The sequence below is a fragment of the Nerophis ophidion genome, linkage group LG22, assembly GCF_033978795.1.
Source record: "Nerophis ophidion isolate RoL-2023_Sa linkage group LG22, RoL_Noph_v1.0, whole genome shotgun sequence".
Lineage (NCBI taxonomy): Eukaryota > Metazoa > Chordata > Actinopteri > Syngnathiformes > Syngnathidae > Nerophis > Nerophis ophidion.
This window is the reverse complement of record NC_084632.1, coordinates 44,392,531-44,411,282: the sequence shown is the minus strand read 5'-3', so window position 1 is coordinate 44,411,282 and position 18,752 is coordinate 44,392,531. Positions and strand designations below refer to the sequence as shown.

The window sequence follows — 18,752 nt, the reverse complement described above, 5'->3', positions numbered from 1 at the left end:
TGGCTTGTGTTTCATTCTAAAGTTAGAAGAATGACGTCCTGACTTTAAGACTTCTATTTTTACACAACAGGGGGGCTTTTTGTGGCCCCCAGCTCACTTTTTAATGGCCCCATTTTTTTTTCTTTTAATTTTAGGAAAAAAAACAAAAACTGCAATTAAAGAGCAAACAGGTGTAATGCAACAATAAAAAGTTGCAATGTTGACACTGATAAAGGCAGTTTTTTACTTGAAAATTGTCATTTCTCCAAAACTAATAAAAACTTATAGTTTGCTTAAATCATTCTTGAGATTTAAGCGTTGAAAGTAATTTTTATTGTAAGGCTTTTTTTTTGGTAATGATTTCATAAAATTGCACATCTTGTCCCTTTTTTTAAATAATAATTATAGTGAATGTCATATACAAACATTTCAAAAATGATGAAATAATCATAGTACCAAAAAGCACACACACTATAGTCGTAGGCAAAAACACAACAGGGGGCTTATTTGCGGCCCCCAGCTCACTTTTTAAAAGCCCAATTGAAAAGAACTAAGGCAGGTTTTGACCTAAAAATTGTCATTTCTCAAAATATAATAAAAACGTACAATTGACGGATAGATTTGAAATCGCTTTTGAGATTTAAGCATTGAAAGTAATATTTAAATCTTTTTATTGCAATGATTTCCTAAAATTACACTTCTTGTTCCTTTTTTAAAAATAGATAATTATCGTGAATATCATATGTAAACATTTTAAAATAGGTAAAAAAAATTGAATTCATTAAAAATAAAAAACACACTTATAGTCTTAAGCATAATTATTTGGGCAAGGAATCATTGGATATCCCACACTTTGACAGTTTTACAAGTAGGGGTGGTCATTTTGGATCCATGAGATCTCTAGTCTGCTATTTAATAAACTGCACTTGTTAAAATAAAACTAAATTAATTAATCAAAAGCGATGTTTTAATGAAATATTTATGTGAGGCTCCAATTACTTTCCCATCAATGTATTATTTTTTTTATATTTTGGGGAAAATGTTGCACGTTTTGTGTTTTTGCCATTAAAAAACATGCAGAAGGAAACATGTTATTTTGTAGACTAACAGATACTACATTGGTTTAATTGGAAACAATTAAGGTATGGGAATAAACATTTACAGAATATTTATGCTTTGCTGTGCTTGCGCAGCTAGTGAGTCCATAACCATGACTTCTGTTTTGTTTGATCAGCTGTTTTACTGCCTTGTTCGGAAACAATGAAGCTATTTAAATAAACACAGAATATTTCTGTGTAAATAACTCTTTTCACAATGTGTAAATCTGCGACTAATATTTGGATTTGTTTTTTCTGAAGTGTAGTGGGTGTGGCTTATATACAAATGCGCTCTACACTCCGGAAAATGTGGTATTTACTGCATGAATTTGCATATCTTTTAGACTTTAATATTTGGGACAACCTTGATAAACGCCTCAGGCCAATCCTTCTTTGTGGGCAATTCAGGATATTCCGAAAACACATTCCAAAAAAAAAGGAAGCAACGTTTAGTGTCGATTTCTGGTGGAAACAGCCCAGGTGTGCGCCCAGAAGGGCCGGCATGAGGCCTTCACCACGGCGATTCACAGCTGGACTCCCATCTACATGACCACATTGTTCCTGCTGACTCCACACTTTCCAAAGTGCTAACTCACCCCTGAGAGCGCTGGCGCCGCGCAATATAGCCGCGCATGTCAGGACTGCTGACGGCGCTGGCTGAGGCCGTCTCGGAAGGACAGGGAAAGGGTAAAGGACGCACTTCATGTACATAAAATGTGTGATTAAAAATTATGTTATTGAGAGTTCTCCTTTATGTATTCCCTTTTGAAAAAAAATACTTTTTAATAAGGAGAAAAAAAAAATCCTCCAACTCAAGAATTGGTTATTCTCTGAAAAACAACCCAACAATAGTACATAACCTTGCAGACACAGAAACCGGGTTCAAATAATAAAATGTATATATATATATATACAGAGGGGCAAAAAGTATTTAGTCAGCCAGCGATTGTGCAAGTTCTCCCACTTCAAATGATGACAGAGGTGTGTCATTTTCATCATAGGTACACTTCAACTGGGAGAGACAGAATGGGAAAACAAATCCAGGAATTCACATTGTAGGAATTTTAAAGAATTTATTTGTAAATGATGGTGGAAAATAAGTATTTGGTCAAGCATTCAAAGCTCTCACTGATGGAAGGAGGTTTTGGCTCCAAATCTCACGATACATGGCCCCATTCATTCTTTCCTTAACACGGATCAATCGTCCTGTCACCTTAGCAGAAAAACAGCCCCAAAGCATGATGTTTCCACCCCCATGCTTCACAGTAGGTATGGTGTTCTTGGGATGCAACTCAGTATTCTTCTTCCTCCAAACACCACCAGTTGAGTTGATACCAAAATGGATACATGGATGATACAGCAGAGGATTGGGAGGATGTCATGTGGTCAGATGAAACTAAAATAGAGAATGGTGAGCAAAAATCCCAGAACCACACGGGGGGACCTGGTGAATGACCTACAGAGAGCTGGGACCAAAGTAACAAAGGCTACCATCAGTAACACACTATGCCGACAGGGAATCAAATCCTGCAGTGCCAGACGTGTCCCCCTGCTTAAGCCAGTGCATGTCCAGGCCCGTCTGTAGTTTGCCAGAGAGCACATGGATGATACAGCAGAGGATTGGGAGAATTTCATGTGGTCAGATGAAACCAAAATAGAACTTTTTGGTATAAACTCAACTGGTGGTGTTTGGAGGAAGAAGAATACTGAGTTGCATCCCAAGAACACCATACCTACTGTGAAGCATGGGGGTGGAAACATCATGCTTTGGGGCTGTTTTTCTGCTAAGGGGACAGGACGATTGATCCGTGTTAAGGAAAGAATGAATGGGGCCATGTATCCTGAGATTTGGAGCCAAAACCTCCTTCCATCAGTGAGAGCTTTGAATGCTTGACCAAATACTTATTTTCCACCATCATTTACAAATAAATTCTTTAAAAATTCCTGGATTTTTTTCCCCATTCTGTCTCTCCCAGTTGAAGTGTACCTATGATGAACATGACAGACCTCTGTCATCATTTGAAGTGGGAGAACTTGCACAATCGCTGGCTGACTAAATACTTTTTGGCCCCACTGCATATATATATATATATATATACAGTGGTGGTCAAAAGTATAGGTACACTTGTAAAGAACATGATGTCATGGCTGTCTTTAGTTTCCAATCATTCCTACAACTCTTAATTTTTGTGATGTAGTGATTGGAGCACATACTTGTTGCTCACAATGAAGCAGCGGGCCACCTTAAATTATGCTGCAAACCTCGTTAAATGAACATGGGGCCTCATAAAATAATGTCGTCCGCAACATCATTTTATGAGGCCCCACGGATGACATTAAATAACGTGGTGGGCCAACTTAAATGAAATGACAGACCACAAAATAAAGCGGCAGGGCGTCATAAAAAAACGGCAGGACCACAAAAAATAAAAAGGCAGCGCCTCCTAATATAAAACGACAGGGCCTCATAAAATAAAGCGACAGGACCAGATCAAATTAAGCGGCAGGTCACTTTAAATAAAGCGACAGGGCTTCATAAAATAAATCGGCAGGACCAGATCAAATAAAGCGACAGTTCACTTTAAATAAAGCGACAGGGCTTCTTGAAATAAATTGGCAGGTCACCTTAAATAAAGCGACAGGGCTTCATAAAATAAATCGGCAGGACCAGATAAAATAAAGCGACAGTTCACTTTAAATAATGCGGCAGGGCCTCATAAAATAAAGCGGAAGGACAACAAAATAAAACGGAAGTGCTTCCTAAAATAAAGCTACAGGGCCTCATAAAATAAATTGGCAGGTCACCTTAAATAAAAACGACAGGGCCTCATAAAATAAATCGGCAGGACCACATACAATAATGCAGCGGTCACTTTAAATAATCCGGCAGGGCCTAATAAAATAAAACGGCAGGTCACTTTAAGTAAAACGGCAGGGCCTCACAAAATAAAGCTAGAGGGCCTCATAAAATAATGCATCGGTCACATTGAATAAACTGGCAGGGCCTAATAAAAAGAAGCAGAAGGGCCTCATAAAATAAAATGGCAGGTCACTTTAAATAAAACGGCAGGGCCTCCTAAATAAAATGAAAGCTGACACGCAAAATGAATGATGAGATGTCAGATGATTGACAGATTGTGAGTTCGAAGAATGAGGTGACATTTGGACTTTGACAAGTCAACTTTAGTGTGTGCAAAGTCAACTTTGTGCATTTAAAGAATGAAAGCTCCTTTGACAACATCACTCCAAAATAAACAATCTTCGATCTTCAGCTCAAAATGAAAGTCTTACCAATCTCATATTTGGTGCCAGCCACGTTGGCGCCGATGACGCCTTTCTTCTTCTTCTTGCTGCGCACCTTCCTCTTGGCCTGGTAGCAGCCCACCATCACGCCTCCTCCTTCTCCTCCTTCTGCACCACATGTCACGTAACAACATGTCACTTAACATGTCACGTAACAGCATGTCACGTACAACATGTCACATACATGTCACGTAACAACATGTCACGTACAACATGTCACGTAACAACATGTCACGTACAACATGTCACGTACAACATGTCACGTAACAACATGTCACGTACATGTCACGTAACATGTCACGTACAACATGTCACGTAACAACATGTCACGTAACAACATGTCACGTACATGTCACGTAACATGTCACGTACAACATGTCACGTAACAACATGTCACGTAACAACATGTCACGTACATGTCACGTAACAACATGTCACGTAATAACATGTCACATACATGTCACGTAACAACATGTCACGTAATAACATGTCACATACATGTCACGTAACAACATGTCATGTACATGTCACGTACAACATGTCACGTACAACATGTCACGTAACAACATGTCACGTACAACATGTCACGTAACAACATGTCACTTAACAACACGTCACATACAACATGTCACGTACAACATGTCACGTACAACATGTCACTTAACAACATGTCACTTAACAACACGTCACATACAACACGTCACGTACAACATGTCACGTAACAACATGTCACTTAACAACACGTCACATACAACATGTCACGTACAACATGTCACGTACAACATGTCACGTAACAACATGTCACTTAACAACACGTCACATACAACATGTCACGTAACAACATGTCACTTAACAACACGTCACATACAACACGTCACGTACAACATGTCACGTAACAACATGTCACTTAACAACACGTCACATACAACATGTCACGTACAACATGTCACGTACAACATGTCACGTAACAACATGTCACGTAACAACACGTCACATACAACATGTCACGTACAACATGTCACGTACAACATGTCACGTACAACATGTCACGTAACAACATGTCACTTAACAACATGTCACTTAACAACACGTCACGTACAACATGTCACGTACATGTCACTAGACATGTTGTACGTGACGTGTTGTCACGTGACATGTCACGTGACAACACGTCACGTACAACGTGTCACATACAACATGTCACGTACAACATGGCATGTACAAACCCCGTTTCCATATGAGTTGGGAACTTGTGTTAGATGTAAATATAAACAGAATACAATGATTTGCAAATCCTTTTCAACCCATATTCAGTTGAATATGCTACAAACACAACATATTTGATGTTCAAACTCATAAACTTGATTTTTTTTAGAATTTCATGGCTGCAACACATGCCAAAGTAGTTGGGAAAGGGCATGTTCACCACTGTGTTACATCACCTTTTCTTTTAACAACACTCAATAAACGTTTGGGAACTGAGGAAACTAATTGTTGAAGCTTTGAAAGTGGAATTCTTTCCCATTCTTGTTTTATGTAGAGCTTCAGTCCTTCAACAGTCCGGGGTCTCTGCTGTCCTATTTTACGCTTCATAATGCGCCACACATTTTCCATGGCAGTCAGGGCTGGACTGCAGGCGGGCCAGGAAAGTGCCTACACTCTTTTTTTACGAAGCCACGCTGTTGTAACACGTGCTGAATGTGGCTTGGTATTGTCTTCCTGAAATAAGCAGGGGCGTCCATGAAAAATATGGCGCTTAGATGGCAGCATATGTTGTTCCAAAACCTGTATGTACCTTTCAGCATTAATGGTGCCTTCACAGATGTGTAAGTTACGCATGCCTTGGGCACTAATGCACCCCCATACCATCACACATGCTGGCTTTTACACTTTGCATGGATAACAGTCTGGATGGTTCGCTTCCCCTTTGGTCCAGATGACACGATGTCGAATATTTCCAAGAACAATTTGAAATGTGGACTCATCAGACCACAGAGGACTTTTCCACTTTGCATCAGTCCATCTTAGATGATCTCGGGCCCAGAAAAGCCGGCGACGTTTCTGGATGTTGTTGATAAATGGCTTTCGCTTTGCATAGTAGAGCTTTAACTTGCACTTACAGATGTAGCGACCAACTGTATTTAATAACAGTGGTTTCTGAAGTGTTCCTGAGCCCATGTGGTGATATCCTTTAGAGCAGAGGTCTCAAACAGGCGGCCTGCGAGACGATATAACGCGGCCCGCGCTTAGATATGATAATTTAATGTTGGTGCGGCCTGCAAATTTAATATGAACGGCGCTTGATAGGTCATGCTCGCCAACGTCCCCAATTTTCCCGGGAGACCCCTGAATTTCAGGGCACCAATTCTCTCGAAGCCCCTGTCAATTTTTACCAGATCAACAATATTCAGGGAGTGCCATAATGGCACTGCCTTTAGCGCCCCCTACATCCTGGACTGGCAGCGTGCAAGCCCAGTTGTATGTTGCTTCTGACCATGTGAGACGCACGTGTGTTATTGCACGATATATTTGATCAACAGCTACACACGACACACTAAGGGTGGCCGTAAATAAACGTTTAACTCTGTTGCAAATATGTGCCAAACTGTTAACCCACACCAAACAAGAATGACAAACATTTCGGGAGAACATCCGCACCGTAACACAACATAAAGACACCAGGACAACTACCCAGAATCCCATGCAGACCTAACTCTTCCGGGGTACAATATACACACCCCTGCTACCAGCAACCCCCCACACCCCCCACCCTCCTTACTTGGGTCGGTTGAGGTGTTGTATATTGTAGCCCTGCAAGGTGTTCTGGGTATTTGTTCTCTTGTGTTTAAGTTGTGCTAGGGTGCGGAAATTCTCCCAGAAAGGGTTTGTCATTCTTGTTTGGTGTGGGTTCACAGTGTGGCGCATATTTGTAACAGTGTTAAAGTTGTTTATACGGCCACCCTCAGTGTGACCTGTATGGCTGTTGAGCAAGTAGGTCTTGCAGCCACTGAGCTTGTTCTGCACAAGTCTCACAAAACATGATACAGAGCTGGCACATTGGTTGGGTGGAAAAAAAGCCTGGGCGATGACATGTAGTGGAAAAGTAGTCCTCTTTTGGGGGCGCGCGAACCCCTGGAGGTACTTGAAGGTATGCCAAGGGACAAGTGAGATGTACTAAAAACATTCTAAAAAAAACAGCAGAAATTCATAAATACTTTATACATATGTTTATTGGGGCGGCATAGCTCGGTTGGTAGAGTGGCCGTGCCAGCAACTTGAGGGTTGCAGGTTCGATTCCCGCTTGTGCCGTGATAGTCACTGCCGTTGTGTCCTTGGGCAAGACACTTTACCCACCTGCTCCCAGTGCCACCCACACTGCTTTAAATGTAACTTAGATATTGGGTTTCACTATGTAAAGCGCTTTGAGTCACTAGAGAAAAGCGCTATATAAATATAATTCACTTCACAATAATACTTCAACAAAATATGAATGTAAGTTGATAAAGTGTGAAAAGAAATGTAATAATGCAATATTCAGTGTTGACAGCTAGACTTTTTGTGGACATGTTCCATAAATATTGATGTTAAAGACTTCTTTTTTTGTGAAGAAATGTTTAGAAGTAATCCCCAAAGAGGACACTTTAAGTTGAGGATTAGAAATCTTTACTTATAATTGAATCACTTGTTTATTTTTCAACAAGTTTTGAGTTATTTGTATATCTTTTTTTCCAAAAAGTTGAAGAAAGACCACTACAAGTGAGCAATATTTTGCACTGTTATTGTCAGGACTGTGACATTTATTTTGCTTCTTCTACACAAAGGCTGAATCGAACGGGCGAGACGTGAATGTAAGTACATGCTTTTTATTTATACACTATAATACAAAAAGGCAAAACAAAAAGCACGCTCGATGGCGGATAATAATCGATGCTAAAACTTAAACAAAAACAGCACAATGGCAATACTATCTACAAAACAAACAGAAGATGATATAAAAGGCACCTGGCAAACCAAAAACTAGCACTGAGACATATAAACAAAGAAGTCTTACAAACAAACAGCCTGGCAAAGCATGATGGTCCGGCAAGGAAGGGTAGGTCCGTGGTCATGAGGGCTCAACACAGTCCAGGAGGTAAAGAAGTCAGGCCGAGGAAAGGAAAACAAATGACTTCAATACTGCTGTGGTAATTAGAAGCAGGTGTGAGAGGCGGAGGGTCGGGCGTGACTAAGGGGACCAGGTGGAAACTAATGGGTTGGCATGGAAACAAAACCAGGAAGTGCAAAACATGAAGCAAGAGTCCACAAACAAAACAAACATGATCAAACTTAAAACTGAATTACAGGCATGACAGCTTTTACAATGTAATAAATCAGAAACTGATGACATAGTGCTGTATTTTACTTCTTTATCTCGTTTTTTCAAGCAAAAATGCTTTGCTGTGATTAGGGGGTACTTGAATAAAAACATGTTGACGGGGGTACATCAGTGAAAAAAGGTTGAGAACCACTGTTGTAGAGGACGTTAAAGGCAGTGCAGTCACGGCAGCCCATAATAATGTCGGCCGGGTGAAAATTGGTACAAATTGGGGAGAATGTTTGCAGCGGCAGATTGTCGGGAGGTGCACTGACATTCAGGAGTCTCCCGGAAAAATGGTGAGGGTTGGCAAGTATGTTGTTGGGGCGAGAAAGCCATTCATAGAAGGTGAATTCATTAAAAAGTGCATGTTAGATTTTTGAAGAAATCTTTTCTTGCGGCCCGGCCTCACCCAGTTTCTGCATACAGTGGCCCTCAGGTCAATTGAGTTTGGGACCCCTGCTTTAGAGATTGATGTCGGTTTTTGATACAGTGCCGTCTGAGGGATGGAAGGTCACGGTCATACAATGTTGGTTTCTGGCCATGCTGCTTACGTGGAGTGATTTCTCCAGATTCTCTGAACCTTTTGATGATATTATGGAGCAAAGATTGTTGAAATCCCTAAATTTCTTGCAATGTCACTTTGAGAAACTTTGTTCTTAAACTGTTTGACTATTTGCTCACACAGTTGTGGACAAAGGGGTTTACCTCGCCCCATCCTTTCTTGTGAAAGACTGGGAAGCTGTTTTTATAGCCAATCATGGCACCCACCTGTTCCCAATTAGCCTGCACACCTGTGGGATGTTCACAATAAGTGTTTGATGAGCATTCCTCAACTTTATCAGTATTTAGTGCCACCTTTCCCAACTTCTTTGTCACGTGTTGCTGGCATCAAATTTTAAAGTAATGATTATTTTGCAAAAAACAAAAAGTTTATGAGTTTGAACATCAAATATGTTGTCTTTGTAGCATATTCAACTGAATATGGCTTGAAAAGGATTTGCAAATCATTGTATTCTGTTTATATTTACATCTAACACCATTTCCCAACTCATATGGAAACGGGGTTTGTATATATATATATATATATATATATATAGATACAAAATAGGTAGAAAGAGTGAGACTCACCTCCATCGTTGGGAGGCGAGGGCATCTCTGGTGTGAGGAGCTCCGTGACCCAGGTGGCAGGTCAGCACCCTCCAGGACGCGCTCACGGTCTCGGGCTGTATGGACCGGGTCTCAGTCCAGCGGATCATCCGAGCATCTCCCGGGGGCTTTCCATGGTCTCCAAGGTCTACGCAGGCCCGGCTTCTATCCAGTCCTGCGTGGCAGTGAAGGAGAAGACAAAGCAGATTTTACAGCGAGTTCAACTTCTACCAGTTCACCAAAAACACATCTTGGGAAAACTGTCAAGTACAAGTCTGGTCCCCAGATCCAGGACCAGGACCGGAAGAAAAAACACTCATGGCCTCTCCAGGACCCCCAAACAGACTCTAATGATAGGAAGGTTACATTTCGAATACATTTTTCTACTGCTACTTATTTTCCATTGGTCATAAAAAATATCAATAATTATCGATATGAAGTCTGCGATGAGGTGGCGACTTGTCCAGGGTGTACCCCGCCTTCCGCCCGATTGTAGCTGAGATGGGCGCCAGCGCCCCCCGCGACCCCAAAAAAAAGGGAATAAGCGGTAGAAAAAGGATGGATGGATCGATATGAAGCAATAAAAAAGTATTTCAATAGAACAACATTTCCATAGTTGAATAAGAATATCAGGACAAAATAATATTTCACAGGCGTTATTTCCTGCCACTTCTGAACTTCCACCAGGGATCAATAAAGTACTTTCTATTCTATTCTATTCCAAACCTGCAGAAAAAAGTTCTTCTCAGGTTTGCATTTTCTCCTGGTCCTTTTTTAAACATAGGTCATAAAAAATGTCAACAATCATCAATATCGACCGATATAATAAAACAATTAAAATAATTACTGCAAAACAAACATTCCTTTCCATGGTTACATAAGAGGGCAAAATAATGTTACACAGTCTATCTTTACATTTTCACACATTGCACTATTTTCTTACACTTTATGAAGCGTTTCTTACATATTCCTTTTTTTTAAAGAGCTTATAGTTGAGTGTCCAATGGGATTTGACTATTTTGTTGACATTGGATTGTTTTCATGATTGTGTTGACATTTCCTTTCTGCCTTGATAGCTGAGGGATTATAATCACAGGAAGTTATTTACAATCAAATGTATTTTTCTCCTGCTCCTTATTTTCCATAGATCAGGGGTCGGGAACCTTTTTGGCTGAGAGAGCCAAGAAGCCAAATATTTTAAAATGTATTTACATAAGAGCCATATAATATATTTTTAACACTGAACACAACTAAAAGTGTGCATTTTTAATTAAGACCAACATTTCTAGAGTATAATAGGGCACTTATTCTTTGTAATAACGTTGTTATTCTGAACCTAACTTAGGAGGGGGAGGGGGCGTGGTCTGCAGTGAAGCGGGGTGTTACCAGGACTGGCCTCGAAATCAGCGACAGGTGTGTAAAGGCCCACCTGGGCCTTGTTGAAGAACCCACAAGAGGGCTAGCCCTACACTAACCAATACTAAATTAATTATTTCTTACCCTTAAGGCAACTTCTTGAACAGGTGCGGTAGAAAAAAAGATGGATGGATTCAAATGCATGAGCATTTTTATATTTTTAACGTTATTTTCAACACTGTGATTACAAGTGGAATTATTCATTACTTATTGTGTTAAGTAGTGTCAACTCAAATTTATCCGAGAGCCAGATGTAGTCATCAAAAGAGCCACATCTGGCTCGAGAGCCATAGGTTCCCTACCCCTGCCATAAATCAAAAAAATTCCAATAATTATCAATATCAACCAATATAATGATAAGATTTAAATATTTACTGCATAAAAAAAATCTTTCCCTTAGTTAAATAAGAACAGGGCAAAATAATGTTACACAGACATGATTTTCTACCACTAAACCTGCAGAAAATAGTTGATAGCTGAAGGATTATAATCACAGAAAGTTATAATTACAAAAAGGATGTTTTACATTTCCTTATTTCCATAAAACATCAGTAATTATTGATATTGACTGATATCGTGATACAGTTTTTTCAGCCCTAAGTCATTATTGTACTTTTCTCCTCGATTGCCGTGTGACCAAAGGCTACTTTGTGAAAGGCTAATGCAAGTTGGAGTCTTGTGCCAGTTGGACGTGACTGGAGGTCACTTCATCCAAGCAGATGGCGCTCTCTGTCAAATGGACGCTTCGGGCTGCAAGAACGGGAGGAATTAGCGCTGGCCGGGGGCCACATTGGATGGAGAGGCAAGTGTATTGGATGGAGAGGCAAGTGTACTTTTGCAGCTATTAGCCATTGTTGGCCTGCTCCCTCACCTCATGAACAGGAGCTTGTCCATGGCCCAGAACCACTTCCAGAACTGGCCTCAGGTGGGAAAACTGCAAGTGTCCTGTCACTGATTCCCCCAATTCACAGAAGGCTTGAACTTGGGGCGTCTAAAGTGTGGACCGGGGGCCATTTTTAGCACATTTGAAAAGCTGGTATTACAGAAAAAAACATTAAAAAATTGAAATGAAAAAGCAAACGGGTGAAATGTGACCAGAAAAAGTTGCAATGTTGACTCAAATTACACAAAGTTGCAATGCAGATTTTTGTTTTTTACTCGAAAACTGGTATCGCTCAAAAATAATAATGAATCAAAATCAATGTTATGAATTATTGACTTATTCAAGGATCAAAATAATTCATATTAAATATTACACTTTGTTTATTTGGGGGAAATTATGCATATTTTGTGTGTTTGTCATTAAAACAAAAAATTTCCATGACAAAAAGGGAATAAACCAAATTAAAACATGAAAAAAAGTTTTACTTATATACGACGGATAGATTTGAAGATTGAGATTCAAGCATTAAGAGTAAAAAATAAACAAAATGCAAGACCTATTTTTAACACCTTTATGAGTGGGACCCTTTTGGACCCCTGGGACTTTTAGTGGGATTTTGTTTAACTGTACCGTAGTCGATCAAAAATAATAATGAATCAAAATCAATCTTATGAATTATTGACATTCAGGGCTTCAAATACTTCATATCAAAAATTACAGGAGGAAATATTGCGTATTTTGTGTGTGTGTCATAAAAAAAAAAGGTTTCCATGACAAAAAGGACATAAAACAAATAAAAACATGAAGAAAAAAAAATTCTATTTATAATTGACGGATAGATTTGAAGATTGTAAAAAAACGTGAAAGGAAACAAATAAACAAAATGCAAGACCTATTTTTAACACCTTTATGAGTGGGACCCTTTTGGATCCCTGGGACTTTTAGTGGGATTTTTTAAAACTATAATTACTCAATAATAATGAATCAAAATCAATGTTATGAATTATTGACATATTCAGGGCTTCAAATACTTCTCATCAAATAGTCTCATTAAAATTTGTAATAATTCGAGGGGAAAGGGGGGGGGGGGGGGTATTGCATTTTTGTGTGTTTGCCATAACAAAAAAAATTATATACAAAAAGAGCAAAGAACAAACTAACAAAAACATACAAAATTAATAAAATGTATAATTGGCAGATTTGAAGTTTGCAAAAGCAAATATATTAGAAAATGCAAGACCTACTTTTAACACCTTGACTTTTTTCAAGGCTTTTGCTCAAAAATAATAATGAATCAAAACCAGTATCAAGAATTGTTAATATAGTCAAGGCGCCAATTAACTTCACATCAAATAGTTTTATTAGAACTTTTTTGGGGGGGAGCGGATATTGCAGGTTTTGTGTGTTTTCCATTAAAAAAAAATTATATACAAAAAGAGGAAAGAACAAACAAAAGTAAACATACAAAATGAATAAAAACGTATCATCCTTTATGAGTGGGACCCTTTTGGACCCCTGGAAATTTTAGTGTTTTTTTTTTTTAACTGTAGTTGCTCAAAAATAATAATTAATCAAAATCAATGTTATGAATTATTAACATATTCAAGGCTCTGATTACTTCACATCAAATAGTCTAATTAGAATTTAATTATTATTAATTTTTTTGAAGGGGAAGGGAATATTGCTTTTTGTGTGTGTTTGCTATAAAAAATATATATACAAAAAACAGCAAAGAATAAAAAAACATTCAAAATTAATAAAAACTTGAAGTTGATCTCCAGCACTTATTCTCCAACTGTGGTAAGCGCAGGGTTCCATCCAGTGGTATGCCCAAAAAAAAATCACTTAGAGTACTTTTTTTTTTTCTATATTCAAACAGTGTTACTGTTCAAACTGGCAGTAACATTAAATGTATACTTGTTAAATACAACCGCTGCATGCTTTAATGAATACTTGGGCCTACCACGCTACTGTGAGATGGTGCTAATTGGAGAGCCAAGTTGTTTTCTGAGCTGCCACTTTGTGTAAACACTTTGAGAAAAACTCATCTAAAGATTTAAGCAGTGAACCACAAAAATGTTTAAAATCTAAAACTGAGAAATATATTTTTTTAACTGTCTTTGCTCCAAAAATAATAATGAATCCAAATCAATACACGATAAACATTCACAGACTGACCGATGTAAGTGTGTGAATGTGTGTGTGAATGTGTGTGTGAATGGGTGAATGTGTGTGTGAATGTGTGTGTGAATGTGTGTGTGAATGGGTGAATGTGTGTGTGAATGTGTGAATGTGGAAATAGTGTCAAAGTGCTTTGGGCTCCTTAAAAATGGGTAGAAAAGCCACTTACCATTTAATATTGTGGTGAATAATTGACATATTGAAGGCTCTAATTACTTCACATCAAATATTAGACTTTGAACATTTTTTTAGCAGGAAACTATTGCATATTTTGTGTTTGTGCCGTAAAAACAGCTGCTTCATTAACAAGAAGGTCATCAAACATGAAAAAAAAACCCTGTCATATTGACAAATGGATGTGATAATGAAATAATATATAACTTATGTTGAACATTTGTACGACTGAGATCCTTCTGGGTCCTCGGGACTAAACTTGAGGGGGAAAAAGTCAATAAATTGTACTGGTTTTGAAAATAAAAATATCATGCTTTCATTTGTCCGTGTTTCAAGTTCCAAACTGTCTGCAAACCTCAGAGAGCCAACAAGTATAAAAAGAAGAAACATTTGGTAGGACGTAACAAAAAGCTTGTTTGACAGCACCACCGCCGAAAGGTCACGACCCTCACCTCCCAGGGGCCCCTAAGATGAATGTGAGGGCCCGTGTGATAATAAACAGGACACATGAGCCCCTGGTTTACTTTCTTCTCAACATCTACACACAAACCACCAGATCAACCATGTTGTGATCTTCTAATACTGTACATGATGGAGGTTGACACACTGATATCACTGATGGACGCCTGGTATCGCAGGGGGAGTGATACCAGTGGTATTAGTTTGTTCCAGAAGAAGACACACAAGTGCCCTGAGATACCAGCTGTCTTCCAGCTAACGGTTGAGAAGAAAAATGTGGGTGCATGCCTCCCCAACAGCAGTTGTAGGAACGTCAGTGAACGAGTAAAACATCAACTCTTACACGCTAGCATTAGCCTCCGACTGAATTTCAAATATCTGACAATAAAATGGATAAAAAGTATGCTTCCGCCTTGTGGACAATGTCAGAAATTCATGAAATTGCACTCTGAAGTCCTGAGAGCACAACATTTTGATATATGACCCAATCCAAACAACCTTTCCTCCAGGTCTCATCTTTGTCATGCGGTGTCAGACGGAACTAAAATGGAGCTGTTTGGCCACAATACCCAGCAATATGTTTGGAGGAGGAAAGGTGAGGCCTTTAATCCCAGGAAAGGAACACCACACCTACCGTCCAGCATGGTGGAGGTAGTATTATGCTCTGGGCCTGTTTTGCTGCCAATGGAACATGTGCTTTAAATGGGACAATGAAAAAGGAGGATTAGCTCCAAATTGTTCAGGACAAGCTAAGGTTGGGTCTTGGGCACAGTTGGGTGTTCCAACAGGACAATGACCCCAAACACACCTCAAAAGGCTAGAATGAAAGTTTTAGAATGGCCTGACTTTAAAGGTGTGGACAATGCTGAAGAAACAAGTCCATGTCAGAAAAGCAACACATTTAGCTGAACTGCAGCAATCTTGTGGTGAAAAATGTGCACGGAAGCATGTGGGTGGCGACCAAAAGCACCTTATTGCAGGTAAACTTGCCAAGGGACATGGAAGCAAATATGAACATTGCTGTATGTATACTTTTGATTGCTCACATTTTCAGTAGAGACATAATAAATTCATAAAATGGATGTTGTTGACACTCCTAACAACCATAACCAAATATCAAGGCTAAAACTGAACCTATAGTGCAATGTAGTACATCAGCCGAGAACAAATCTTAGTCAAGTGCCAATTTTGTCACAAGAAAGATGCATGGTCACTAATAACAACAAAGACTAAGACTCCATCATGTTAGTCACAAGAAAGATGCATGGTCACTAATAACAACAAAGACTAAGACTCCATCATGTTAGTCAGAAGAAAGATGCATGGTCACTAATAACAACAAAGACTAAGACTCCATCATGTTAGTCACAAGAAAGATGCATGGTCACTAATAACAACAAAGACTAAGACTCCATCATCAAGCTGGACTTCATGCTCTTCCATACAAAGAGCCACAGTGCCCTCTAGTGGGGAGGATACACCTTGCATGTACAACATGCACACATGCCTGATTAATACACACACACACACTTTGAGACCTGAGAAAAATGCTTCCCCACACACACACACACAGACAGACACACACAAACGCACGCACACACTTTGAGACCTGAGAAAAATGCCTCACCCCCCCCCCCCCACACACACACACTCACTCTGAGACTTGAGAAAAATGCCTCCCCACACACACACACACACACACACACACACAGAGACAGACACACACAAACGCACACACACACTTTGAGACCTGAGAAAAATGCCTCCCCAAACACACACACACACACAAACACTCACACACTTTGAAACCTGAGAAAAATGCTTTCCCCCCCCCCCACACACACACACGCACACGCACACACAAACTTTGAGACCTGAGAAAAATGCCCCCCCCACACACACACACACGCACACACACATACTTTGAGACGTGAGAAAAATGCCCCCCCCCACACACACACACAGACACACACAAACACAGACGCACATTTACTCACACACACACTCTGAGACTTGAGAAAAATGCCTCCCCACACACACACAGACAGACACACACACACAAACACAGACGCACACACACACACACAGAAAGACACACACAAACACACACGCACACACACACTCACACACACACTTTGAGACCTGAGAAAAATGCCTCTCCACACACACACACACTTTGTGACCTGAAAAAAAATGCCTCCCCACACACCCACGTACAGACACACACACACCCACATACACACACACACACACACACACACACACACTCAGAGAGCTGAGAAAAATGCCTCCCTGTTTAGGCGCAGCCTTTCTAAATATATAAAGAAGTGTATTTACAACATGAACAATATTTACATACTATGCACATATAAAAAAGCTTGTTGTGAAAAATGAGTTGGAATTTTACAAGAAAAAGGTCACAATTTCCCGAGAAAAACTTAGAATGTCGGCAGTATTATAATAAAAGTCCTCCTTTTACTCAACGGGAGTTAAAATATTACAAAAAAAAACTGAACATTTGTGCAATATTATGATAAAAGTTGGAATTTTACTCAATAACAGTCGCTTTTTTACAAGAAAAGCTTAAATTTTGGCAATTCTTTGAAAGTAATTTTACTCAACAAATGTCACAATTTTATAAGAAAACTTTGAAATGTTTGCAATATTATAATCTGCGATGAGCGGGTGATTTGTCCTGGGTGTACAGCGCCTTCCGCCCGATTGTAGCTGAGATAGGCACCAGCACCCCGTGACCCCAAAGGGAATAAGCGGTAGAAAAAGAATGGATGGATGGATTGCAATATTATAATAATAATCAGAATTTTACTTGGCAAATTTGTGACAAAAGTCCTCTTTTTTTTTTTTTTTTTTTAAATGTCACTATTTTACAAGGACAACAAAAAATTTGGCAATATTGTGATAAAAGTCAGAGTTTTATATGACAAATGTCACCATTTTGTTCTAAAAAATAATAATTTCACATATTAAAGTAATAAATATAGGAGAAAATATTGCAATATTACAGAAACAGAAATAATATGAGAAATTGTTCCCAATTTTAAAAGACAAAAAGTCAACACATTGTGAGGAAAAAGACTATTTTTAGTTTTGTTTTGTTTGTTTGTTTGTTTGTATTTGGTTCTTAATAGTCATTATTTACTTGAAGTTATTACAGTATGTTTTTTTATTAATTGAATAGATTGTTAGTACTTTATTGATTCCTTCAGGAAAATTAAAAGTTCTGCTTCATGCAGCCGGGGTGGGTCGGAGTGGGCGGGGCTTGTATACGGAGTGTCAGAGGCAGATTTCTACAACAAAACAGTAAAATTATATCGAATATGTGGATGGTTTTTTACCCTTTGTGTTTACATTTTGCTGTGTTTGTTGTATCTTGCTGGATTCTAAAAGATGTCCAACAGGGAGGTGGTCTGGGAAGGGGAGGAGCAACGTTCATTAATAATCAATATTCACTGCTTTATTCTTTAGAGAGTTATTGTTGCATATCACTTTCTTTCTGTATGTTTTTTTACATTCAGTAAAACAACTAAAGTTCAATCCGCTTTGGAGGTGTTTATTGGACAGTCAGAATGTACAATAAAATATACTATGTGGGATTTACAATATTAAATATTATTCTACCGGGTATTATTGACGTAAACTCAAACGGTGACATATCTTGACAACCCTTGTTGGATGTGATGTCACGTCCAGTTGCTGACTAAACAGTGACTCAGGTAAACAATAACCAACAAAACAA

General features: G+C 39.0%; 1 protein-coding gene across 3 annotated transcripts in view; it reads right to left on the bottom strand.

The window, feature by feature from the left end:
- The window catches only part of ttll7 (tubulin tyrosine ligase-like family, member 7), a 145,273-nt gene that overhangs the window by 107,192 nt on the left and 19,329 nt on the right, over window positions 1-18,752 (bottom strand). For 2 of the 3 annotated variants that reach the window (XM_061883983.1, XM_061883985.1), the window contains exons 2-3: window positions 9,865-10,057; window positions 4,368-4,487 (exon numbers count right to left, since the gene is read on the bottom strand). In XM_061883983.1, coding sequence (XP_061739967.1) covers window positions 4,368-4,487; window positions 9,865-9,889 — 145 coding nt within the window. In that variant the 5' untranslated portion in view covers window positions 9,890-10,057. The remainder of the gene's footprint in view (window positions 1-4,367; window positions 4,488-9,864; window positions 10,058-18,752) is intronic. The other variant, XM_061883984.1, reaches the window with a different exon arrangement.